The sequence below is a fragment of the Cavia porcellus genome, unplaced genomic scaffold (assembly GCF_034190915.1).
Source record: "Cavia porcellus strain 051 isolate PalLab524CR breed Dunkin Hartley unplaced genomic scaffold, mCavPor4.1 scaffold_11, whole genome shotgun sequence".
Taxonomy (NCBI): Eukaryota; Metazoa; Chordata; class Mammalia; order Rodentia; family Caviidae; genus Cavia; species Cavia porcellus.
In genome coordinates this window covers 52,280,143-52,307,924 of record NW_026947494.1, presented here as the reverse complement: position 1 = coordinate 52,307,924, position 27,782 = coordinate 52,280,143, and the positions used below count along the sequence as shown (strand labels likewise).

At 37.4% G+C, this 27,782-nt stretch overlaps 1 protein-coding gene across 1 annotated transcript; it reads left to right on the top strand.

Annotated features, from left to right (window-relative positions):
* Positions 1-17,064: 17,064 nt before the first annotated feature.
* Positions 17,065-21,485, top strand: Htr1a (5-hydroxytryptamine receptor 1A). The gene has a single exon (XM_023561915.2). It carries the CDS (start codon positions 17,642-17,644, stop codon positions 18,905-18,907), a length of 1,266 nt encoding a protein of 421 aa, XP_023417683.1. The 5' UTR covers positions 17,065-17,641; the 3' UTR covers positions 18,908-21,485.
* Positions 21,486-27,782: the final 6,297 nt, after the last annotated feature.

Below are 27,782 nucleotides of genomic sequence, written 5' to 3'. Positions count from 1 at the left end.
AAGAAGGTTTGGATGTGTGTGTGTGTGTGTGTGTGTGTGTGTGTGTGTGTGTGTGTGTAATTTAGAAGAGTGGAGGGAGTTAATAACCACAAATTATTTTTCCACCAGTGGCAAACTGGAAGCCTCAGATAAATGCTCTTTCCTCATCCCCTTTAGAGGATAATCCCAGGGAGCAGACTGATACCTCTCTAAGAGTCCCAGCAGGATGAGTCCATGGGTCAACAGTTATGTCCTTCACAAGACCATCTTACATTCATTGATTTTCCTTCTTTCTTTTCTCTCTCCCCCAGCCTCACTCTTGCCTTAGGATCACATCCTGAAGACACTACTGGCACTCAATTCTTTGCCTTAGATTTTGCTTTTGAGGAACCAGACATAAGCATGCAAAATATTTTTTGAGTGGAAGACTAAATGAAGAATAAAAAATAAAGTAATGGATAACAAATTTTGCTTCAAATTTTGTTTCTTTTTGCTGGCTCCAATGAAGAAAACTGGTGCTGGAAATCCAGAATCTATTCTATGGCTTTCCTAGGGAAGGAAATCAGGCAGGCTAGTTTCTTCCTCTTTCTCTCTTGTTCTCACAGAGAGGCCATTCTATGTTTCTAAGTGAATTTGCAGTAGCTCAGGTTTCCTAACCTTTAAGTAGTTTGTTTCAGATAAGGATGTGGGCATTGATGTTCCAGTTTATGACCAAATTAGTCTTCAGGCAACAATAGCAACCAAAATTAGTATATTTTTCACAGTGTGATTAGAAGACCCTGCATTCAAGAAGGAAGGATTGTTATATTTATCTTCCAGCAGCACAGGTGGGACTTTATCTGCCAGCATGCTCACAACACAGAATCCGCTCTGGTTGACAGCACACTTTTTTTTTTTTTTTTACTCCTGTCCAGATTTGGCCTGCCTGCCTCAGTATCTTTTTAATATCAGATCCTTAGCTCCCCAGCTGTCTCCAGTTGCTGCCTGAACTGCATTTCCTATCAATCTTTTTCTTTACGTGGCATGGCTTTTCTGTGATCTTTGAAATTTGCCTCCAGATTTACATTTTCATAATTTTATTTCCTTCCAAAAGTGACCAAAGTTCCCTTAAGTTTGTATGAGAATCAAGAGCATACATTTGTACATTATGGAGAAAGAGTCAGTTGTTTTGCTAACACCTAGTTCCACTGGTCTGTGAAATACTGATATTGAAATCATGTAGGGGGCTTCTTATATACACAAATTCCTGGTACTCACTCAAGAACTAGTTAACCATAATCACTAGTGGTTTGGGTCTGAAAATGTGCATTTGAAAGAACTTCTTAAAGGAATTTTCGTACACTCTTATTCGAAAACCACTTTAGTTTATTCCCTTATATAATATTTCTCCTCTGTTTTCAATGAGAATGTGCAAAAGAGTTACTGTAATGCTTATTTCTGTACAGCTTTTGAGTAGAGCCAGAACTAAAGAAGATTTGTTATGCAGTATTTTTTTATTAAATACAAGGTCAAGGAGGTAATTACTCATTTGCTTACCATGAGAGGTGACTACAAAGACGTTCTCATTCATAGAATATTCTGTTTAGGTGGTCGGTTATTTTTCTTCTCTTTCAGGAGGTAAAGTCCCCTGACCAGCAGGCAAAGGTGAAGCTCTGCATTCTATTCTGAGCCCGTTGTAAGGAGGCAGCTCTCACCTTGTTCAGCTATTCTTAACCTTCCTCACTCATTAGAATAACCTGGGGAGAAAACAGGCATAATTCTTTAGAAATTCTGATTCAGTTAGCACGAGCTGTTAGCCATCTGTGTAGAAAGTTTCTTCAGTAAGATTCTAAGAAGAGAACCACCATGTAGCACCCAGAGCTTGAGTTTATATTGTTTTGAGGTAAGCTTTATTTTAATGGAAAAAATAGGAGATAGCTAATGGCAAGTTAATGCAGCTATAAATGATGGTGAGGAGGCTCATGAATATATGGTGGAATCCAGAAGTCAAATACATTTAAATGTGACCACATTGTGTCACCTGAAATTTAGAAATGTGCACCAGATACTTAGTTTCTGATGAAAGTCTTTTATTAAAATACAACTTTAACATTTATGAAATGACATTTGAACAATATTTTTAAACCTTTGCAAAATGTTAATGGGAACACATGATTTACTAAATTATTTGGTAATAAGCCTTGCAAATATTTTGTTTCATTTTTGGTATCATGAAAAATGTTTAGATCACCTGCTGTAATATCATGTTTTCTTTGACAAGGGACAATTTTATTTTAAACTGGCTATGCAGATACCCAGTTAATTTTTGTGTTTGAATACGGAAACTCTAACCAGGCTCTAGGTAATTTTTTCCATTTTTTATATTATTCCCAATACTTACTTTCATTTTTGTTGTGGTAAAGTCTTATGATGCTGCCCAGGTTGTCCTTTAACTACTGGGCTCTGACAGTCCTGCCTGCGCCCCCTGAGTATTTAGAACCCCACATATGTGACCCTGTACCTGACTCATTCATTCATCATTTCAACCTGTACATTGATTAATCCATTTAATATGTACTGTATCTAATTGGTATTTGAAAGTAGACAAATATAATTCTTCTGTGTCCATTATGCTTCACTCAATTATATATCCAAAACTATAACTAAGCTATCAAAATTTGAATGACATGGCTCTTATGATTCTCCAGTCGCATTCTCTGGCACTTTCCCTGTTGTACTTTGTACACTTTTTATTACCCAGAACCAGGCTTGATCTGACTTGCTCTCCTTCTGCTTAGATTTCCTCTTTACCGGAACAGTGCTTTGCAATTCGTTTCCTATCATAAGCACACAAAACATGGTAATACTGTTTGCAACACACCAGATAAAGACAGAAAACTGCTGACTACTAGAGGATACTGCTTAGGGGCTCTGGCTGCTCCATCTCTGCCCTACTAGCCCAAAGGTTGAAATACTCCAATATATAACTGTTACACACAATCAGGGAGATCTGTGAATGGCAATCTCCCTTACGTCAGGTGGGTCTCAATTTAAATGGTACCTCCTTTCAGATGCCTGTTCTCAGCCCTTCCACAGAGTAGGCCTTCCAACCTCTCCACCACATTTCTCCATTTTAGCATCTATAGTATCTGTGCCTCAACTTGTTTCATTCACTCACTTATTCACTCATTCATTCATTTGCTTGTATTTTGCCTTTATCAATTTCAACATAAGCTCCTTGAGTACAGAAATACTGATATGTCCTGTTTATCAGCAAATATCAAAATTTGGAACTCAGGGTTTGGATATAGCTTAGCAGCACAGTGCCTCTCTGGCATTTGAAAGGTTGATCCCCAGCACCAAAACAAAACAAAACAAAACAAAATGAAAAACCCAAAAACAAAAAAACTGAAAAAAAAGCACAACAGTTAAACAAGTTGGAGCTCAATATACAATGCAGATTGACAGAAAATCTGAGAGACTGGGCTTTACCAATTCCCAGTGAGGTTCCCCTGGACTGTCTAGGAATTAGTTAAGGCAGAGACCTTGATTTTGTATCTTTATAGTTCTAGTAGATGGTCTTTTACCTGACTACAGTAGATGCCACTAAGTGCTTATCTAGTCAATAGATAAAAGAAAAGAAGAAGGAAGGCATAGATAATTAAATAGAAACTTCACAATCTTTGATCTGTTTGAATTCCTTTGGGTCTTTTCCATTAGAACTCACAATTTTGTTTGAAACCTGGTTAATAATGTCAGGTATTTCTTGGTTTATTAGAGTAAGGTGCTATTGGACTAACAAGAACTTCCTATTGTGTTTCTTTTCTGAAATTTGGATAAATTTAGATTGAAAAGGCTCTATAGTTTCTCATAGTTTTGAAATATCTCTTCTAAGAATAGACAGAAAGAGGATGTTGAGGGAGTCGTCAAACAGATAATCCAGGGAATATGCAGAATCCTCCCATGGGACGAGGGATTACTTTTTCAGAACATGATGACTAAGAGTGACCTGACAGCCCTTGGAGCATGTTTTCAGGAGTCTCGGTTTTGCACAGAGGGCATCTCTCTTGCCCTCCCTCTGGTTGCCTATGACAGTGCATTAGCTGGTGATCTTGAATAAATGAGCAACAGTAGCTGCTAAAGTCTGGTCATTACATAAAGTAGGTTTCTAGAGCTGAGAATTGTGCTTTCTCAATGTAACCAAGAATTAAGAAAGAAAAAAGCAAAAGATCATTTATTTATGTGAAAATTGAATATGGTTAGGTTGTTGTGAAGATTAAATATATGTGTATGAGAATCAAGAGGGTGCATTTGAACGTTATGGAGAAGGGGTCAGCTGTTTACTAATACCTAGTTCCACTGGTCTGTGAAATACTGATATTGGAATCATATAATAGGCTTTTAAAATATACAGATTCCTGGTACTCACTCAAGAATTAGTTAACCATAATCACCAGTGGTTTGGGTCTGAAAATGTGCATTTGAAAGAACTTGTTTAAGGGATTTTCATGCACTCTTATTTGAAAACTGCTTTAATTTGTTCCCTTATATAATATTTTCTTCTCTGTTTTCATGAGAAGGTGAAAAAGAGTTACTGTAATGAAAGCAGAAGGCCAGGGTGATAGTGCACACTCAGACATGATCTACATTATTGCTATCATGTTATGTAATTCATGCACCAGAAGCCAAAATATTTGATCCTAAATGCTGACACTTGATTCAGTTTTTTTCTACAGAGGATTAAACAGTTGACTACAAAGTCCAGAGCATGGGATCAGACTGCACACAATGACAGCCATCTTCAATTAGAATGCTTCAGAATATTAACAAGTCCAGCTGTGTTTCCCAAACAATTAGAAAATACTGCACAATCCAAAAATAAACTAAGAGATATACACAGGCAGTCTGAAGACAAATTTTCATTTTTGGATTTCTTATAGAAAAGGTTAATATCATTGTGTTTTATGTTAGTATCAACATTACATTTAGTGATAGTTAGGTGCTTTTATATACTCATTGCTCCTTTTCTGTACCAGGATAAATATTTATAGCTTGAGAAATCACTGTTTAGTTTGTTTCCCATTAAGTGATGGGGCCAGAATCAAAGATGGAAGTCATTGATATAAAATATTGAAAAGTATGGCTTGCTAAAGATGCTATTTCATTTTTTGGTTTTCAAGGTAGTATTGGAAATTAATGATAAAATAACTTCAGAAAAAATGTATCATTCGCCTTGAAAATAGGTATAGGCTGCTAATGTCATGCTCCAAACTACTTTTTAAAATGTTAGTTCTTAGAAAACTTCAGATAAGAAACTGTGTTTGGTTAATGCAATTTCGACTATTAAAAAATCCTTTTCTGTAGTGTTGTTACACGTAAACAAAGAGAAATAGAAAAATCTTAGAAGAAGAATGTTTCATTATAGAAGGATTTTCAGGTTTCCCATAAACGGAAATGGGTTATGTATAAGCTCAGATATAAAATCACCAAACAATAGAAACCAAGCAACTCTGAAAGAGACTCAGAAGAGACAATCACCGAGAATGAGACACCCAGAACAGCAAATAATGGAATAAATAGAAACATTATAAAAAGATCAAAATGATCAAATGTTGAAATATTAACAGCAATAGTAGAAACATAAACTTAAGATAGAAATAAAAGTTATTATAATAATGGCACATTTAAGAAATAACACAAAAAGTTCCTACACATAAAATACACAGTTAAATGAATAATCATAGGATTAGTCAAATAACAAATCAGACAAAGAGAATTACAAGATTCGAAGATAGATGTAAAGAAATTAGCCAGAACTCAGCAAGAGAAGAGAGACAGAAAATACGACAGATATTAAGAGACACGGAGGAAAGAAGAAATTCTCTTCTTAGCGTATGTAGAGTTTCAGAAAGAGAAAGTAGCATGACTTCAGGGGAAGTCGTATCTGCTGAATGAGTGGTGAGTGAGTCATGCTTTCCAGAATTGATAAAAATTATGAGTCTTAGGTTGCAGGAAGTAAAATACATCCCAGAAAAACTAAACATAAGACAAAATAACTCCCCCTCTAAACAAGTTGAAGTTAGACTACAGAGCTAAAAAAAAAAAGGCTTTAATTAAGGCAGAAGTAAAGGAAAATTATTTATACATAAATGACTAATGGTTTGTTATCTGCAGCAACAATATAAGGTGAAGGTTATTCAAATACTGCCTTTCAGTTCTTAGACACAGGTGTCAACTAGAAGTACATGATTAGTTAACTAACGGTGAAATAAAATCATTTAAATAATAAATAAACCAGGAGTTACTCTATTATAAAAAATTCAGAGTTTTAAGGTAGAAGAAAAATAATCCCAGAAAAAAACATCTGAGATGCAAGAAGGAATAATGGTTAAATAAGTTAGTAAACATTGGCAAATATAACCAAATATTGAGTGTATAACACAACAATCATGCCTAACTAAGGGAGCAAAAATCAAAATGAAGATAAAAGGTAATTATTTTGCAAAAGTATCTTAGAAGACAGGAATTTAACTGTTCATAAAGGTACATATATGTACTATATGTACCTATGGAGAGCAGTGAAACACATGACTGTATTTTATGTTTTACATTGCTTATGTTTAAATAGAATTTTAAGGGGATAATGAATGGAACATAGAACTTCTAATAGTGTAGAGGAAGAAAATTAATTTTGAGAATCAGTTAGTGAACTTCATAGCTGAATGGGCTATTAGAAAGTAGGACCCAGTTGCAGAAGTAGGTTTTGAGGAATTATATCCTGACCTCAGCAACCCTTTCCCCCAACTCTCTTACTCTTTCCCTGTCTCTCTGCTTCTTCACTGCCAGAATGCAAGCAGCTTTGTTTCACTACACTCTTCCACTGTGATGTTTCTGCCTTAAAGCCAGTACAGTAATCTTGTACTGAAACTGTAAGCCAAAATAATTCATTTTCCTTTAAGTTGTTTGTGTCAGTTGTTTGGCCACAGACAAAGAAAGTTGACCAATATAGTTGTTTTCAGTGTAAAGTGCATGGTTGAAATAACTTCCAATATAGACATAATCTAGTAAAATAAAGACTCAACTCATCAGGTAAAAGGCTAACTCACTGTGGACAAAGGGAAGGATCATTAATTTAAACAACCTATGAAAACAAATGATTTAAGAAGAATATAAATTAAAATTCTTTCTACAACAATTTGAAAGACTCAGTTTTCCTATAACCATTAAAATAATTAAATAAAAACACATAATCATAAAAGACAAAGCCAAAAAGAAACCACAAATTCAGACTTAAACATGTTAAAAAAAAGTGTTGGTTAAATATTAAAGCCTTACAATTTTTTTCAATGGAATAATAGGATGAAGAAATATTCCGCAGTTAATTTTTATGATGCTGATTTTTTGGCTTGGTGTCAGAGTAACAGAAACCCAGAAAGGAAATTTGTGGACAAATCCCATGCATGAAATTATATTAAAAAGCTAAAACAAAATATTTGTAAACTAAAAGTAAGAATAGAACCTACAGTACTGCTTCATTGACCCAATTAAGCCTATTATGCAGAAACATTAGGTGTTGTACACCACTAGAGTATTCTTTCTAATATCACAGAGAAAGTATACTACATTTCTGAAATAGTTAACTGGATTTATAGCTAGTTTGTTAAGGAATGAAAAAGTGAGTAAATAAGATTTAGAAATAATTGTACAGTATTTGTAGATGATTTGCAATGCAAAATAATAAGAAAATTACAACTTATCAAAATTAGGCACAACAAAGTAAAACAATTCAAAATTAAATTTCATTTTTGTATACTTGACATAATTGAGAAAAATAGCTTTAAAAATATATCATTTACCCAGATGAGGCCAATGGTGACTTCTATCAAATCTTAAGGTAAAAGTTGTACCAATAACTACAATCTGTTTCAGGCAATATATTCAGAAAGAGTATTTCTTCACTCATTTTATGTAGTGAGCATTATTCTAATACTAAGACCAAAGAGACATTTATAAGGAAATTATATAACTAGCAGTAGAATAACTATAAAACTCTGATGAAAGCAATAAAAAACTGAATCCCTGGAAGGAGAGAAAGAGGAAGGCAGAGAGAGAGAGAGAGAGAGAGAGAGAGAGAGAGATCATATTCATGAATAGAGACTCAATATTGTTAACATATCAGTTCTTCTCAATGTGATAATTTCATTGTAATTCCAATGAAAACCCCAGAACATTATTCTGTGGATGTTGATGACTCATCTATTAGAGTTTCTATGGAGAGACAAAATTTTTGAATAGCCAAAACCACACTGAATGAGAACCAAGTTAGATTACGTCAACTACTTGACTTCACGATTACTGTGAGTGTATAATTATTGAGTGTAGTATTTGTGAAAGAAAAGACTATACATCAATGCAACAGAATAAAGCCTGTAAATAGACTTTAAAAAGTCAATTAATGTTTGACAAAGAAGCAAACACAATAGCCTTTTCAAAATATAGTGCTGAAAAAATTGGATACCCACATGCCAGAACACAAATCTAGACCCAGACATTATATCTTTCACTAAAAACTAATGTACATCACAGAAACATGTTAGGGCCCTGGGACAGTGAAGGTGATTTTGTGACCTTGATCCTGATTATGTGACTCCAGATCATCTTCCTCTGCCTTTACTTCTCAGCTGCTATGAGGGGAGCAGCTTGTTCCACCATGTGCTCTCAATCATGGTGCACTGGGCTGCCTCAGACCGAACACAACAGGGCCAATGAATTATGGGTCAAATCCTCCAAAACTCTGAGCCAAAGTAAATATTTTCTCTGTATAAGTCAGTTACCTCAGGTATTTGTTACAGTAATGGAAATCTGACTCACACAGTGAGTAAGAATATGAAAGATACTCCATGTCATGTTATGCCAGGGAATTACATGTCAAAACAACAGTGACATATTAACATAGTTCCACTAGCATGGCTTAAAATGAGAACACTAAGAAACCAAATGTTCACAGAGATGGGAAGCCTCAAGAACTCTCATTCAGTGTTAATGATATTGCACAAATGATACAGGCACTTTAAAAGACAATTTGATAGTTTCTACACCCATCATATGATCAATAATCACATTTCTTGATGTTATCCAAAGGAAATAGAAACTTGCATCCATCCAAAAACTTGTACAGACACCTTTATAGCATCTTTATTAATAATTACCAAAGCTTGGAAATAAATGTTCTTCAGTGGAAGAGTGTATTAATAAATTGTGGTACATCCAGAAAATGGAATATTATTCCATTTTAAAGAGTGCTGAACTAAAAGTCAAGAAAAGACACAGAGGAAATGCAAATGGATTACAATGAGACAGAGAAAGAGAGAGAGAGAGAGAGAGAGAGAGAATGAAACAAAAGAATGAAGGAAGGAGGGAAAAGGGAAAGGAAAAGAAAGGAATGAAGGATATGTGAGATTATACACTGTTTCCTTCCAACTATATCACTTTCTAGAAAAAAACTATGGAGACAGTAAATGATCAGTGGTTTCCAGAGTTTAGGACAAACTGGGGTCAATAAGCAGAACATGAAGGATTTTGCAGACAGTAAAATTAATTTGTATGCTAATAACCCATAATTCATGTGTAATTGTAAATACATATTACTATAAACTTGTCAAAATCCATAGAATGTAAAATGTCAATAATGAACTCTAATGGAAACTGCAGTTTTTGTAATAAGTGATGTGTTAATATAAGCTCATTCATTGTGACAAATGTGCCACTGCAGTGGGACATGTTTGCAGTGGTAAAGGCTGAGCCGACAGGGTCTATATAGAGGCACATAGATGGAAAAATCTCTGTTATCTTTGGCTCCATATTGCTATGAACCTAAAAATGTCCTAAAACATAGTTACTCTATTTCTCTATCTCTGTGTCCATCTATACTCTATGTCACTTTTAGCATAACTACCATCTACATAATCACAACCACAACAAAATAAAGTAGGGGAAAATGTTTATCAAAAGCTGTTCATACAATTAATGGAGAAAAGTAAAACTTTATTGAAAGCAAGAATGAATTAAATGACTGGAATACTGTATCATGTTAACAAGAAGATTCCATGTCACAAAGATATCTGTACTTCTCAAATTATTGCATAAATTAAATGCAATTCAAATAATATTCTACAACAGTTTTGGTTATAGATGTTAGGTGGAATGGAACAGATAATGTGTAATAGTAAAGAGCCAAACATATCTAAAAAACTTCTAAGAAAGAATAATGTAAGAAACTTGAGCTATTATAAGTCAAATTTATTGTAATAGTTACTTCATTGTGGTGTAGGGATGGAGACAGACAAATGGACCAGTGAAAGAGAACAGAGAAACCAGAAATCTTGCCTGCATGTAAAGTATTGTATACAAGAGAAAAGAAACTGCACATCAGAAAAAAGATTAAGTAAGTAGTACTAGATATTTTATTTTCACAGTAAAAATTAAACTGGACTCTACTATATATAGTATTGTTTACAGCCAAATGTGGATGAACTGATGTATCAAATGTGAAATTAGAAAAAGTACTGCCTGGTATTTTATGACCTGAAGGGATAGAAAAATAAGTCATAACATGCATAAGCCAAAGAGAGAAACATTAAATTTCATTAAATTGAAAATCTAAATTCATCAAAAGATATTTGGAATAAGTGAAAAGTTGATACAACTGTTAGGAAAAATATTTCCAGCATAGCAACAGATCAATATAGACTTCTAAAATTAGAAATTTAAAAACAATAATAAACGAGCATATTTAAATAAAGACAAAAGATAATATTAACTAAGTCCAGCAAAAAAGCATGAAAAACACACAATATCAATGAAATAATCATGCGTGCACATTTTTTAGTAGTTGTATTAGTTCCTAAGGCTGCTGTAACAAAGTAGCACATGCTGGCTTTTCAAAGATGCATTGTAGTGGTTCTAGAAACTGTAAGTCTGGAATGAAAGTATTGGTGCAGTACAATTGCTGATGGATCTAAGACAGAATTCACGCCACGAAGCTCTCCTAGGCTCTATAGCTGGCAACAGTTCTTGACGTTCCTTGGTCTCTGATCTCATCTCCAATCCATGTCTCTGTCTTTAAGTGGCATCCTTCTCAGTGCATTTGTGCATTTCTGTCTTCACATGGTTTTTCTTTTCTGCGTCTGTGTCCAGAATTCCCTCATTGTACAAGGATACCAGTTATTGAACTTGAACACATGCTAATTGGCAATGATTTTGTTTCAGCTTGATCACATCTGGGAGGGTTGTATTTCTGAAGGTCACATTCACAGGCTTCATGAATCCTTTATCACCTCATGGAAGACACAATTTAACCCAGAGCAGTAGTTATGAAATTTTATAGAACCATTTGGAGAATAATTGGATCAGGTCTAACAAAGTTGAATGGGGAGATATTTTAGGACACAATGGTCAATATGAATCAACAAACAGCATCATCTGGAAGTTGAGTAGAGACAGAGTCTTGAGTCCTGATCCAACTCCACTGTACAAAGGTTAACATTTCAAATGAGATTCCCATTTAATGTGTTTGAGAAGTGCTAAGTAGTTTACTCTAAATTATATTGTTGAAGAGAGATACCCATCAATTAACTGTGAAATTTTAGAATGATTTAACTGTCTACTAATCAAAGAATGGTTGAATAATTTGTTGCATTATCCACACGACTTAAATGTATACAACAGTACCAATAAATGAACTATAGGTACTTGTATCAACACAGAAGAATGTCACAGATGATGCTGAATAAAAAAATTCAGAAGAATGCATATTGAATATCATGTTTATGCTGCTTAGTGACACATACATATGATTTAAAAGTTTAAAATCATTCATGGGAGTGATAAACATTGAATTCAACAGTAAACACAATTTTAATGGAATTAATACTATTTTTTATGGTTATTACTTTATTTTTAAATTTTAGTTTAGTTTATTAGTATATATGTATGGTACATAATGTTTACATTCTTTATGGGAAATTACTTTTTTATTTTAAGTTTTTCTTAAACTCATATTTATTATATTATTCTTTATATTTTAGTAAATTCTCTAATATGTATAGTAAAGTGTAAAAACTTAAGGAAAAATTTCAAGGCTAGAATAATTGTTTGAATCTAGAAAATGGCCCTGAGTCACTATTCTTAATTAACACATTACTGCTCCAATAGACCAAATGGCACAGTTTTAGAGTAGTATTTTGTATTTACTGTTGTGTTTATATAAGTATCATCCTTAAGGATTATATAAGTATAATCCTTAAAAAGGATTAAAATAGTGCATCAAGAATAGTTTTAATTTTGTAATACAAACGTTATTTGCATTTCCCCTTACCCATTGTGACATTAAATTTAGTAACTGAATTTTGTTTCAAGTAATTATTTGACTGAATTAAATTTCAAATTCTCCTTAGAGTAACAGGAAAGAATAAGTTACCATTCAAAACATTTATCTCATCTCAACTATCATCTTACTGTTTCAAAAGCAAACTATCAAAATATTTACAAAAAGACTACATTACTGTACGGGAATTGTACCCCAAAAAGTACATTTATTGTGACTATTATTATGAGTGTATTAATTTCCCACAATGAAAATACTCCCCTTAGGTTTTTACTGCATCCTTAAACATCTTATTGGGACCTAAAGTTTTAATTATTTATTTTATGCTTTTGAGCATAAGGTTGAGCTCGCAGGGAAAGGGTAGACCCCTATTCAATAAAGAGTTATTGAACTTCTGTTTTCATGTTCCATTTTAAAATTGTTTTCCCCTCAATAACTTTTGATTTAGATTAAGAAGTTCCAGAATCCAGAGATTACATCTTTTTTCCTATTTGCCCTTCATCCAGAATTTCCTAGAGAATTGAAAACTTAATAATACTTTAGAGAATGCAGAGAACATAATATCTATATGCAAACTGTTTTCATAATAAATCCTCACCTGAAAAGGCCTTACTTATTTCCCTCAAGCCCCTGCTCTTTTACTAAGTCTACTCAATTCTTTTTTTTTCCACATTTCCAAGAAATTATCACTGGCGAGAACATTAACATTATTACTTTGCAATGCTCTTACTACTAGACATGTTTAACCTTTATTGAAAGTTATTATGGGCCAGCAACATGTATTGCTGTACATCATTTCATCTTCAAAAGTCTCCTGTCATGTCCGTTTAATTACTGAGGAAACAGGAGGGTTAATTAATTTGTTCAAGGTCACACACACAGTGAGTACACATTAACTTTTGCTTCCCTCCTTACATGCTGTGTTGTAGCATATGTGCTAAACGAACCAAGGCAATTCTCGGGGGCAGAGACTGAGGCTTCCACTGTTTTCTGTTTTGGCATTAAAATCCCAGTATAATTCCAGGCTTGCAAGAAATGCCTGGCAGAGAGAAAGAGCAATGAAGGAATGACATGGCCAGGGGATGGTGGCTGATGAAGACTGAACAAACACACAAAAAATATACTTAGCTTTAAGGAAGACTTTTTTCTGAAATTGTGATTGGATTTTGCTAAATATTTTACTAATCATCAAAAGATCATACTTTACAATTTTTAAAGCAAGAATTTTTCATTAAAATCTTTTCTCTCTAGTGACTTCCAAACAAAAAGGTTTTTACAAAACTGTACATGTCCTACTGCTTTAGTATTTGATAATTGGGGAGAAATGCAATTTGGAACAATATTTATAATTTAAAATAGTCATTCCTAGTTCTAATTTCTTGAGAAAAAAGTTAATCTTTATTTTAATGGGAACTTTTAGAGATCATTTTTTAAGTCTCTTAGCAAATTTTCTACTACTTATTATATAAGTTCTTTCTTCCTTAAAAAATAATGCCATGTTCTGGAGATAATGGCTAAGCATAATACAGAGAAACCCCAAATATTACTAAGACACAGTTCGAGGTTCATAGAAAAATTTCAGCTTTACATCTCCTTGTTCAATATTGTTAGTCAAAGAAATACATTGAAATGTTGAGCTTGTTTCAAATTTCCTGTGAAATGTTAAAAATATTTATCTATCTTAAAGTGTTTTGGAGGAATTTCATATGATGGATGATCTGCCATACACCAAATCCATAATCTGATAAGCTATGCGTACATCTAGTAAATTCCAAGAAGAAATAATAGCTAAAAGACTGGAATTTTTATTTCAAATGATATCATCAAACATATTCATTATAAAGCTAACTTTTCTTTAGGTTAACTTGAGAAGGCTTGAAAAATATGAATTTAAGTATTTAACCAGGAGTTTTGGATTGCATGATTGTTTCAGGAGTACCTGGGGATTTTTATTTTTAAGAGTAAGACATAGAAGAATTGGCAAAGTATGAAAACAAGGAAACAACATCATTTTGCTTTTATTATATATCACAATATTATTAGCTCATGGAAGAACCATACATAATTATCTACTAGACATTTGCAAATTATAGAACTCACAATGCTTCATATCCTTTGATACTTTTCTTCCCAGTTTTCTTCAGAGTGCCTAACAACTTTTAATAATTTTTTAAAAAAATTTTAATGAGAGTGAAACAAAATATAACAAAACAGAACAAAGCAGATCAGAAGAAAACAATATAAGTGACACATTTCAAAGCAAGGAAACAGATCAACAGTGGTTACCATAATGTCTCTTGTTTTCTTTAAAATAGTTGTCTATATCTTCACACAATAGCTGTCCATACCTTCATGTAACTTATTCTAAATGTTAAGAAATGAAATACTGGATGCCTTATGTGCATTATTTCTGAATACTAACTTCTTAGAAATTTAAAAAAGCTTGGATAAAAATATGCATTCTAGCATATTAAAGTAGAACAGCAAATACTGGAGTTCATGAATATGAACTCCAGATTTAAAGCATTGTTAGCTTTCTTGAACTATAAAAATACATTTCTCAGTTATTAAACCATTTTGTATCCAATAGATAAAAGCATAATTGTTGTAGTAATATTTACTGATTTATTCATGTTTTACATATTTACATGTGCTCTCTGATCCAATTCTTATTCAAACAGGTCCTTGACCTGTGTTTATTTGCTTTTAAAATATAAAATTTATTTTATTCTTTTTGTATTTATTACCCACTATATTTAAAGTTTTGTTTAAAGTTTTGGAGAGTTCAAATTTTAAATATTTTCCCATTACAATTTTTGAACATGCAGCTATATTTTAATAAACTATTTAGCTCCATTAAATAGTGAAGAGATATTAAAAGGGGAACCAATATCTTTACCACTCTTATAAGAAACCTTCAGTGTCTGTAATCAGTACTGTCACATGTACTTGTGTCTTTTCAGTGCCATGAATCTTCTTAAATGACAGCTTCATTACTGTGGTTCACTGAAATGACTGAGTGGAAACTGTGTCCAGTTTAGTCCATCTCCAGACATGCTGCCTTGACTGTATGTACTGGTCCAAATGGATTTTCTTTGATGCTTTGACAATTACTCTTTTGTTTGGTTTAGAAAAATTTGAAAGCATGAAATTCAAAGTTCAAATTGAAACACAGCATTGAGGCTGTTGTACTCTATAGTGAATCTCTGCATGTTATCCAGAGTCAGCTGCTTTGAGTCTCATTCTGCAGTCTCTCTCACTTCAAGCATATCAGCAGAACCCAGAAGTAAAACTTGTGTTAATGTGCTTTTCCTAGTTGATTAGGAAGTCCACTCTCTATATTTGCTCAAAGGGGTTTTAATCTGAATTTCTTGGTAAAAAAAAACAAAAACAAACAAACAAACAAAAAACAGATGAGAACAAACTCATGGAGGTCTCTTTATTTTCAGTGTTGAATGATATCATTTGAAAGGTGAAACACTCCCCACTGATAAGAAGTAAAGATATTCACACATCGAAATGTGTGAATTTTGAAGTTCAGGCTATGGAAATAAAACTAATACTGGCAAAAGCATTGCACTGGTTTCTTATATATAAGAACCTTTCCAGATCTTATGAAGTGTAGATACTGCAGGTTTTGGAAAGACGTTATCCTATGCAATGTTGTTATACAGGGCTAAGAACAAAAGAGCAAACTAAAAGAAGTTGTTGAAGAAAAATGTTTAAAATTAAGTGCTTCTTTTCTTTACATGGCATTTCTTCTTTTTCTCAGTATTTTGGATTCCCTCAGTAGCTTCTTAATTTCTGCGTTTCTAGATGCGCTCTAAAGCATTTGCCAGAAGGTGGCGGCATAAGTCCTTCTTGCTTAGAGCTGTCCCCGGTGCTGAACTCAGTTTGGGATGTTAAGAGAAGCTCAGAGGGTAGCCAGGAGGGATTCCACCAAGTTCTCCCCAAAGGTTTGCGGATTCTGGTAAGAAATGTAAAGGTTCACAGAAAATTCAGGACTCATATACTACACATAGGCTAAATATTTTCTTCCTTGAATTTACTTTCCATTAAGCTTTGGCAGGTGGCAGTATTGACTGAAATTAAGAGTAGTGGTGACTGAAAAGGGTGTGTGTATGCAGAATGTATGTTGAATTGTCCTCACTCTGACATTCAGCTGTTTAACCACTTTGTCCTTTAACATATCCTTTTATACGCTACTCCAATTCCCAAGGGTCTTTTATTTAATTTTTAAGTCATAGGCAACATCTTCCTCAAGGGAGTCAGGTTGGACTGTTAGGTAATGGATGGGGGTGATTTAAAAAGCTAGTATACACTCCATCTTCTTTCCATCAATTAACACTAATTGGTGGACTGACCCAGAGCTGTCCACGTTCCCGTTCAGACTCCATGCGTGTTTCTTTTCTGCTTTGCTATCGCCAGTCTGAAATGCTGACTCTAAGAATTTGACAGAAATGCAAGGCAATGGGTCCTTAGAAACGTTATGTTTTTTCCCTCCTTCCAGTTTGGCTGGGTGGGAGGCGGAGTTTATTTGTTACAACGTTGGTCTGATCAGCAGATCGGGTATGTGTAGGCGAATTCTGAATCTCGGTCCACAAAAAGGGATTTGAATGCAAAGATGCTGGGCTAGAAGGAGAGGAGGGCGGGGACCGAGGGGAAAGATACACTCAAGGTTGGGGAAGAGTTAGGAGGGGAGGGTTAAGGCTGGAGGGAGGGAGACCATCGGAGCAATGCGCAGAAGGATACAGACAGGAGGTAAGAAGCAAGGAGAGACTGAAAGTAGAGGCTAACGGGATGGAGCCGAGAGGAGGAGTCTGAAGAGAAAGAGAAGACAGTGAGAGACAGAGAAGAAAAGAAGGAAGCGGGAGAAAGGGGTCACAGAGTGAGCGTGGAGGATGAGATTTCTCTATGCTGGCTAATTCTGGAACTGGAGACTGTTTGCTTCAGCAGCGGGTTGGACAGCAGCAAAGTAACATGGAAAGCAGGAGACACATCTCCCAGCTACCTCTTCGACACCCAGAGATCCGGGAGGTGCTCTCAGGTCAACTTCGGTTTTCCAGCTGGAGTCTCTGAGCATCCTGTATCGAGGGAGGCTCGGAGCGTCTTGAAGCTACTCCTCTGAGATGCTCACGCCGCAGCAGTAAGAACTTCCTGCTCGAGTTCCCACAGCTCCTTCCTCTGAAACTCTCCGGAGTGAGCCGGAAGACCCCAGGGGGAGGGGCGAGGAAGATTCTCCCCCAGCTCTTTCTCTCCTCCCTCGTCTGCCCCACCCCTCCGGGCTCTCGGACAGGCATGGATGTGCTCAGCCTTGGCCAGGGCAACAACACCACGTCCCAAGGACCCTTTGGGACAGGAGCCAACATTACTGGAATCTCTGACGTGACCTTCAGCTACCAAGTGATCACCTCTCTGCTGCTAGGCACCCTCATTTTCTGCGCGGTGCTGGGCAATGCGTGCGTGGTAGCTGCCATCGCCCTGGAGCGCTCCCTCCAGAATGTGGCCAACTATCTTATCGGTTCCTTGGCGGTTACTGACCTCATGGTGTCAGTGCTGGTGCTGCCCATGGCAGCGCTGTACCAGGTGCTCAACAAGTGGACTCTGGGCCAGGTTACCTGCGACCTATTTATCGCTTTGGACGTGCTGTGCTGCACCTCGTCCATCCTGCACTTGTGCGCCATCGCTCTGGACAGGTACTGGGCCATCACGGACCCCATCGACTACGTGAACAAGAGGACGCCCCGGCGCGCCGCTGCGCTCATCTCGCTCACTTGGCTCATTGGCTTCCTCATCTCCATCCCGCCCATGCTGGGCTGGCGCACCCCCGAAGACCGCTCGGACCCCAACGCGTGCACCATCAGCAAAGACCATGGCTACACTATCTACTCCACTTTCGGCGCTTTCTACATCCCTCTGCTGCTCATGTTGGTTCTTTACGGGCGCATTTTCCGAGCCGCGCGTTTCCGCATTCGCAAGACGGTCAAGAAGGTGGAGAAGAAGGGAGCAGACACCCGCCTCGGAACCCCGCCGGCTCCACAATCCAGGAAGAACGCGAACGGGCAGCCAGGCGACAGAGACTGGGGGCGGGGCGTGGAGGACAAGGCGACGGGGGCTCCGTGCGCCAACGGCGCTGTGAGGCAGGGCGACGACGGCGCCAGCCTGGAGGTGATCGAGGTGCACCGGGTGGGCAACTCCAAAGAGCACCTGCCTTTACCCAGCGAGGTCGGTGCTGCCCCCGGCGTCCCCGCCTCCTTCGAAAGGAAAAATGAGCGAAACGCCGAGGTGAAGCGCAAGATGGCTCTAGCCCGCGAGAGGAAGACAGTGAAGACGCTGGGCATCATCATGGGCACCTTCATCCTCTGCTGGCTGCCCTTTTTCATCGTGGCCCTGGTCCTGCCCTTTTGTGAGAGCAGCTGCCACATGCCCACTCTGTTGGGTGCCATAATCAACTGGCTGGGCTACTCCAACTCTCTGCTAAACCCCGTCATTTATGCCTACTTCAACAAAGACTTTCAAAACGCGTTTAAGAAGATCATCAAGTGCAAGTTCTGCCGCCGATGATGTCAATGATGAAGAGTCGGAGAGTGAGGCTACCGGACCGCTCCATCCGCTATGTCTTCCTCAGCACCCTGGAATCCACACCTGTATCAGCTTGCTTTCCCTGACTTGTTTCAGCTTCCGCGCGCCCTGGATTTTCGAACTTCGTCTCCTCCTCCCTGCGGGCCAGAGCCGGGCGCCCAGTGTGGGGGTCTCCAGCTGTGCAGCGCGAGCACCCAGGAGTTCCCGGTCGGTGAGCAGTGACAGTGTCTCGGATTTTGACCTGCGCACCGGTTTTGATACCACTAATCATCTCCTTTCCTTCCATCCCCAAATTTTTGCGGTGGAAGTTCAAGCCTCAGCCTTTCAAGGCAGAAAATCCACAAAGGAAAAATAAAAGAATGCACACAGCCGCTGCGCCCGCCCACTAACGGCTTCCAGCTGCCTGCACCACTTCTGCAACTTGGGCTTTGAGGTTTAGGATACTGCTGTTTCTGTTGCGCTTTTATCTTAGAAGCCACACTTTTCTCCGGTCTCGTCGCTTCTTTCCCTTCCCTGCTTGCCTCGGCTCTCCCTGACCCTAAGCACTCACCGCTGTCCTGGGCAAGAGGTAGGGCTTGCTTTCCCCCAGGCCAGCGGCTACTCTGTAACCCTTCTGCGCGCAGTTGGGCTCGCCACGCGTTTTCTAGGACTCAGAACTAGTGACTGGAAGGTGCCTCTTAGAGTGGACTCGTAAGTACAAAGCCGGGCCACTTGGGCAGAGCAAGGAGGGAGAACAGTACTTTTCGTTCGTGCTTGCCTTGGCGTCAGCACCCACCAAAGACACGGGGAATCCGGCCACGGTGGACTTCTGTTGGTCTAGGTCGCGCGAGGGCCAGTCTTCACTTCCCGGCGTTGCGGCTTAGCCACTGCGGGAGGCGCCAGCCGGCCGCGGCGGGGCCCTGGGACTGAAGCCTGAGACCTGGGCGGTCGCTCACCTGTGCTCTGCGGCCGGCCTGAGAGTCCAGGGCCGGGGTCTTCGCAAGCTCTGGGACCCGTGAGGCGCGGGAAGTCAAATTAGGGTTTCTCAAAGCAGGGGACACGAGGTCCTGCAAGCTCCTGGTAACTGGGAGACGAAGAAGCCATGGGGACGGAGAGGGGAGGCCAAGCGGAAAGACTGTAGCTGCTCTTCTCCAGGAACCTGGGAGGACAGTTTTATGCATGGGATGCAGACTTTCCACTCACTTTTAGTTCCTTCCCAGTTTGCGGATAGGTTTGTTTGGTGTTGTCCTGACACTGCCTGGATTTGTTCGGCAGGCAGGCGTCCAGGACACAAAGGGCAGAACTTTCTTTTCCAAGTAAGGATTGTGACCTTCCGTGGAATGGCTCCCATCCTGCTGGCACTTTCTGTGAGCTCAGAGGCTGAGACCTTCAATAATGGGGTCCCAAAGGGCTAGACAGGTGCCTGCTGTCTTTCACAAGGGTCTCTGAAAATCTTGTAGGGAGTAATATTTATTCCCTGATCTGGAGGTTCTGTCCCCCGATCTCCTCCAGGTGTCCACGGGGAAACCAGCTTTGTGTCCTTTGAATTCATGGAACACCCCGAGCTTTCCATCCCTCAAAAGTTACTCTTTCAGAGTCATTATTCCTGCTGCGTTAGTATAATCTTTGCTGTGCCCAGAAAGGGAAGTTGTTTTGGTGCTTGCTTTGAATGTAAATCCCCAACCATGTGAAGGGAGATCAAGAGATTTGTTATAGTTAAATGTCCTTTAATTTTCTGATAAGTAGTGGTTTTATTCTCCAGTAATTACACAATTATTGAATCTTACTCCTGTCTCCGTTCAACCACGCCTTTCTAATGTTTGCATTTGTTGTTTTGAGAACCCTGTTACATTTTTATAGATTGCAAAATTGCTGGTAAAATAGCAACTTATGTTTAAAAACAAGAAGGTGAAAGGGCAGCTTTAGCACTTGAAGCCATTGTATTGTTTTTCAAACTTAACATTTTGATGCCTTTTTCTCCTTTAAATAAAAGTTAGAAACTTTCAGGGTGGCTTGACTATGCACATGTAATGATGATGGGGGGGGGTCTGATAGCAAAGAGAAGGTAGACTTCTGTGCAACCATTATTTGTTTAAAAACTCAATTTCTTCTTTCTTTAAATTATCTAAAGCAAAAGTGTATGAAAAATGAACTCTCCTGTATGTTTCACTGAATTTTCAGAACAAATTCTACATTTAAATTGATTCAAATCCAAAATTTGCTCCTCCAAATTATGCTTTGGCCAGAAAATATTGCATTTGAAATATTGAGACTTCTATTTATTTGTGTCTTTTACAGGATTGTATGGCCATAATTTTGGAGCATTTGTTCCTGCTTTGGAAGTTTTACACAAGAATGGAGAAGGAATATTCAAATGGATTGTAATTGCCAATCAATAGTGAAATTAGAGAAATAAGTGCAAAAGAGCTATATGGCTCTAAAGATCCCTGATGCTTTTTTCTTTTAGAACACTTGTATTAAGGTAAAGTATTTATGCACCAAAGTTGACCTTCACTTTTCCCTGTAACAATAATGGACTTTATTAATGGCGATGCTACAATAAACTGGTACCAGTAACATATGTATCTTAGTTTAATCAGAACCTGTCTACTTGGTGTTCCTTCAAGAACTTTAAAATTGAAGGTAAAAGTGCAGTTATCAGGAGAAGATCCTGCTACAAGGGTAAAGGATTTGACACATAGAGAAATATTTAGTTTTCAACACCAAAATTCATTCTATATTTTAAAATTCTGTTTCTGGAAAGAGAATGTCACATCTCCTGGGGTAGGCACAAAACATGCATTTTCCCTGGTTGGTATCTGCAGATAAACTTTAGACATCTGTTTAATTAATCTGACAGGATGGGGAACATATAGAAGAGAAATACAACCTCTAATAGAAGCAAAAGGGGCCTATCGTGTATTTTTTTCCTCTGTCTTCCCTATAACACATAACTAGGAGAAAATTACTTCCTCTGGTTTCAAAAGAAATAGCTTATTCTTTGGGGGACTGTCACCTTAAGTAAAGGAGAGGGCATTTTCTTTTTTGACTAGATCTTATTTGATGGTGAAGTTCCAAAATTTAAGATTTATTAGTATGTTAAAAATAATACATTTGCTTTTCTATTTTTCCCTACTAGGACCATCAATAACATCTCTTGTTTCTACTGTTATATTTGTTTATCTTACTGTTTTCTGGTGTCAGGCTGATTTCTGCAGAGTAAGGAAAAGCCTGTTAAATTTCAAGGATAAATGAAGGTCAAGGCTATTATGCCCACAGCAGAGAGCACTCAAAAACTGCATGAAGCCTGGTTCAGGCAATGTGTCTATATGCACACATTGTCCCACTAATGTTCAGAAAAATCACAGGAATTGAGAGAATGAGAACTGTCTGGATTTCTCATCTGAAAATTTTATATAAGTTCATCTCTGACTGAGAGTAAAATGTTCAGTGTGGCACATTTGTGTTTGGAATTTTAAATACTCCTTTGTTGACACTTGTTCTTTCATTTAGGCTCTTCCTCACAGAAACATTGGCCTTCTGTTTTCTACAGGCCTTATTGAGACCACAACTAAGAGGGGATTTGCTAAAATCACTTTAAGTGTGACTAACCCTTTAGCATTGATCAAGTGGTGACTGCTACTGATAATGTTGAAATATGGGACTGCAAACTCATATAAACTGTTTGCATGAAGGAATTTTCAATGTGTTTGTGTATGTAGGAATAAATGTAAGGCTAAGGCTGAGTAACTGTTCATGGTAGTCTAGAAGTGGCATAAGCAAGATGAATCATAGGCGTTTGGCTCTATAATCTTTCAGAAGATAGAGATTAGTGTGGATTAGGTGAATAGGGCAAGGAAGGCAGGGAAGGCTGTATGAAGAATCCAGGATTGAGTTCTGGGCAGGAAGGTATGATGTGAAAAGATATCTTTTAAGAGGTGATAAAAGACCTTCTTCCTTGTAAAAGGTGAACTGGGATTTAATGTCTGTCTGGATTGGTACATATTGATTGGCAGTCAGAGCTGAATATGAGGTGATGATCAGGAAGAAAGATGCGAGCTTGAAACCTCTTATGTGTTGGGTCAACTTTGAGGATCTGGGATGGGAGGGGAGAGAGAGAGAGAGAGAGAGAAAGAGAGAGAGAGAGAAAGAGAGAGAGAGAGACAGAGAGAGAGAGAGAGAGACAGAGAGACAGAGAGAGACAGAGAGACAGAGAGACAGAGAGACAGAGACAGAGAGAGAATCTTAAGCCAAAAAGTGATAGAGTGAGCACTGGAGAAACTGGATAAGAGAAAGTGTTCTAACCAAGTTAGAGCAGGAAACAAGACACCAGACATAGGTACAAGACAAAGTAATTCACTCTTATATAATACTTGAGATTTTGCCGTGTAATTTTCAAACATAATGTACCATTTAAATTTGAGCTAGTAGATTCTTTCAGAAATGTCAGTTAGGGATTTTTAGCTAAACCAGAAGATTTACACCGTAGTAAATACAGGAAAAGAAGCTAAGGATCAGAGGTGGAGCCACTCAGATACCACATTGTATCTTTAGTTAGCAGGACTACTAATAAGGAAAGCAGAAGCAATCTGGAGGTAATTTCAGTGATATGTGTGTGACGCAATAAAGGACCAAATGTGGGAGACTGGCAGAAGAAATAAAAATGAATACAGCCAAAAATACATTAAAAGAAACCTGGCTGGACTTGGTTTCTGCTTGTGAAGAGAGAGGAAGATGAAGAGCCTTAGATCTGTGCCAGAGAGATTTCGGTGAATGAAAGAGAAGAAAAAATGAGGGGTTGTTTCCTATGGTCTTTCCTTTTATAGCGTCATCTGTAAATGTGAAAGTGCTTTATCCTCTGTGAAAAGAAAATCCAGCCCAGATGGCAAGGCCCTGCTGGGGAAGATATTGATTCATGACACAGCGCTTGAGCAATCTGCCATTTCGGTGAGTGTGTGTGAAGAAAGCTACTATGCAGAGCAGTGGTTGGATCAATTCCCTGATTATTTTGTAACAGTTTTTCCCTGTTAGAACACGCTAGCCATTTTTTGAAGTCACAATCCCAAAAGACACAAGCCTTTCAGCAATAAGAGCCCCAAAGTACTATATTACGTACACAGTATGTGAAGAATGACATCGGATGCTTAAAAGTTGGGTCTGTCCAGTTGGCCAAGAGGACAGCAGAGTGAACCAGTTTGTTTTTAAAGTCAACTGATCAAAGACCACAGTGGGACTATTTGATCCTTACACAACCTACTCCTGGAAAGTCTAGACCCATGACTTTGGGCTGCTATAACGAAATACCATAAATGGGATAGTTTATGAGAGTGCACCTAGTACTAGAGAACTGAAAGTCCAAGGCACCAGCTGGTATGGTACTTGGTGAATGCTTGCTTTCTGGTTCCTAGATGAACATCATTATCCCATAGTCTCACATAGCAGAAGGGACAGGGGAACTCTCTGTGGCTTCTTTCATGAGGGTTGTAATCCCATTCATAAAGGCTTTGTCCTCATGAGCTCATCATCTATAAAAGCCCTGCACCTCACCTAATATCATCACCTGCATGATTAAGCTTCAACATTTGAAGTTTGGGGTGCACAAACATTCAGACCACAGCCATGATATGAAGGTGTTCAGCATATTCCTTCTACTTTCCAACTTTCTTTGCTTATGTGACAATGGCAAGAATGGGTATATAAATTAATGAATATTTCAATATCCAGTGTTACCACAGACATTTCAACAACATTTGTGTGTAATCTTAGGCAAATTACCAGCCTTTTAGGAAGTACCTCTAGAAAGGATTTCAAGGTTCTGTTTTGTACCTCTAAGTAGCTGTTCTATCCTATCTAGGCTGGTTTTATTCTTGGCGACAGAAACAACAATAACAGCAAAATACACACAAATCAACACAAAGCAAAACAAAAACAAAAACAAAAACAAAAATCTGAGCTGACTAGGGGCAGAAAGGAAAGGAAAAGAAGAAGAATACAGTGAGACCTATCGATCTTGATATATAGCTATGGAAATTGGCAGGCAGTTGTTTTGAAACTTCTCCAACATCTTGAGAGGGGAAACATCCTATGAAATGTGTTGTACTTTCTAGTCTCTGAAAATAGTTAATTTGACTGACTGCAAGAACCAAAGAAGACAGGAAATATGTAATCTGAGTTTTGCCTAAAAAAGATGTAAGATGCTAACTGCAAATATGTACCAAAAGTACAGTTTGCTGTATTTGCTATAAGTATTTACAAAAGAGAAGGGAGTGGTTTGACTCAGAAGTATTGGAAAAGTGATCCATTCATTCTTTCAGCTAGTAGTTATCAAACATCTATAGGAAAGAAACTATTTTACATCCTCTGCTTACAGCAATGACACATCAGATGAAGCTTTTCTTGTACATTATTTGCAAAATAAATGGCTATTATGATTCCCTTGTATGTGTCCACATCTTTTGCAATGTGATTTTCAGTTTCTTCTCTTAAAACTTAGAGGTTGTTTTTTATACCCTGAGGCTGAGCTGATTTGTGACTTGCCTTGGGGAAGCACTGATGTGATACCAGTTCTGATCATGGAACTCAAGGGCTTGCATTTTTCCCTTTGGTCCTTTAGAACTGTGAACAAGGTTGTGTTCACTCGTTGAAGGCTGAGAAGCCAGATAGAGCAGGAGTATCCTCTCTGAGATCATCTTGGATCAGATACATTCCAGTTGTCTGAGAAGCTGACTTGAGACACAAGTGGCAGCACAGCCAAGATCAGAAGAATCTTCCAGGTTCATTTAATTCAAATTGAAAACTAAATAAGTGGTTGTTATTATAAACCACTAAGAGATTTGGCATACTAAGAGAACTAGTAAGTACAGTCTCACATCTTAAGAAGTTTATAGTCAAGAGAAGAGAGAGAAAACAACAAAACAAACTAGATGGACAGATAAGAGGTGACAGTCTGGTAAAGGATTTAACTGTATTAAATATATATAGGTGTGATGAGATGGAGAAAAAGTAGATCACTGTATTTTGTAGGTGTTCTAGGGGAAAACTTGAAAAAAGTATCAAAGGCATAAATTTGAGGCTTTGGAAAATAATTACTGCAGTAAATAAATGCTATGAAATCTTATGCAACTTACTGTGAAAACTACAAAGGGTTAGTTTCCAATAGAAAAACCCAAGAAATTGAAGAGTTGGTTATTTGCATACTTAAATTTTAGAAGTTTACCATTTCCCAATAAAATGCTTATTTGTTTTTTAGATTTAATAAGCAAATTCAGTAATGTATCTAGTTACAAAGTCAACATTCAAAAATCAATAATCTTGTACACAATTAAAAAACTCACTGAGGCAGAAATCAGGGAAACAATACCTTTTACAATAGCATTCAAAAAAATGAAATACCTAGGAATTGATCTAATGAGTGATGTAATAGATCTCTACATTGAAAACTATAGTACTCTGAAAAAGGAGATTGAAGAGGGTATTAGAAAATGGAGAGACATCTGGTGCTCTTGGGTAGAAAAAACAAATATAGTGAAAAGGTCTGTACTTCCAAAGTTGTTGTACAGATTCACTGCAATCCCACTCTAAATTCCAGAAGCATATCTCACAGAATTAGAAAAAATAACCATAAAATTCATCTGTAATCAGAACAGACCTAGAATAGCAAAGGCAATCCTGAGCAACAAAGATAAGACAGGGGGCAACACAATCCCTGACTTGAAATTAAAATATAAAGCTACAGTGATAAAAATAGAGTGATAAAAAAAAAACTAGACCTAAAGTCCAATGGCATAGATTAGAAGATGCAAAAACAACTGCAGACACACTAAGATATTTTATCTTTGACAAAGGTGCCAAGCACATTCACTGGAAGAAAGATAGTCTCTTTAATAAATGGTGTTGGGAAAACTGGCTCTACACATGCTGAATATTAAAACTGGACCCATATCTCTCACCATATACTAAGCTAAAATCAAAATAGATTAAAGATCTTAATATCAAAGCAAAAAATTTAAACTGCTGGAAGATAGAGTAGATAAAACAGTTAAAGACACTATTGTAGGCAAAGACTTTATGACTAAAACCCAGATCCCACAGGACTAATTGCAAAAAATCAATGAGATCTCATCCTACTGAAAAGCTTTTGCACAACAATAGAAACCACCAACAGAGTAGAGACAATGCACAATGTGGGATGAAATGGTCCAGCTGTTTCTCAAAGGATTACTATTGAGAATATATAAAGAACTCAAAAAAATCAGTTCTCCCAGATTTAAAGGCCCAATCCAGAAATTAGCATCTGAGATGAACATACACATACCTCAGATGAAGAAGTATTAACAACAAATAGATACATGAAAAAAATGTTCAACAGCACTGGTCATTTGAGATATGCAAATTAAAACAACACTGAGATTCTACCTCACCCTGGGAAAGAATGGCTAGTATTAAGAAATCAATCAGTAACAAATGCTGGAGGGGCTCTGGTTAAAAAGGAACCCTTCTCCACTATTGGTGGGAATGCAGACTGGTGCAACCACTGTGGAAATCAGTGTGGAGATTCTTCAAAAAAACTAGGGTTGGAGGTCCCATTCAACCCAGGTATTTCCAAAAGAATTAAAAACCTCATAACACAGTTATATATGTGAATCTACGTTTGTAGCAGCACAATTTATTATAGCCAGATCTTGGAAACAACCTAAATGCCCAATGATTTGGGAATGGATAAAAACATGTAATATTTCTATACAATGTAATACTACTTAGTCATAAAGAATAATAAACCAGACACTTTAGTAGGTAAATGGATGCACCTTGAGAACATAGTTATTAGTGTAATAAATAAGACATGCATTTGTAAACATCATATTGTTTCATTAGTGTA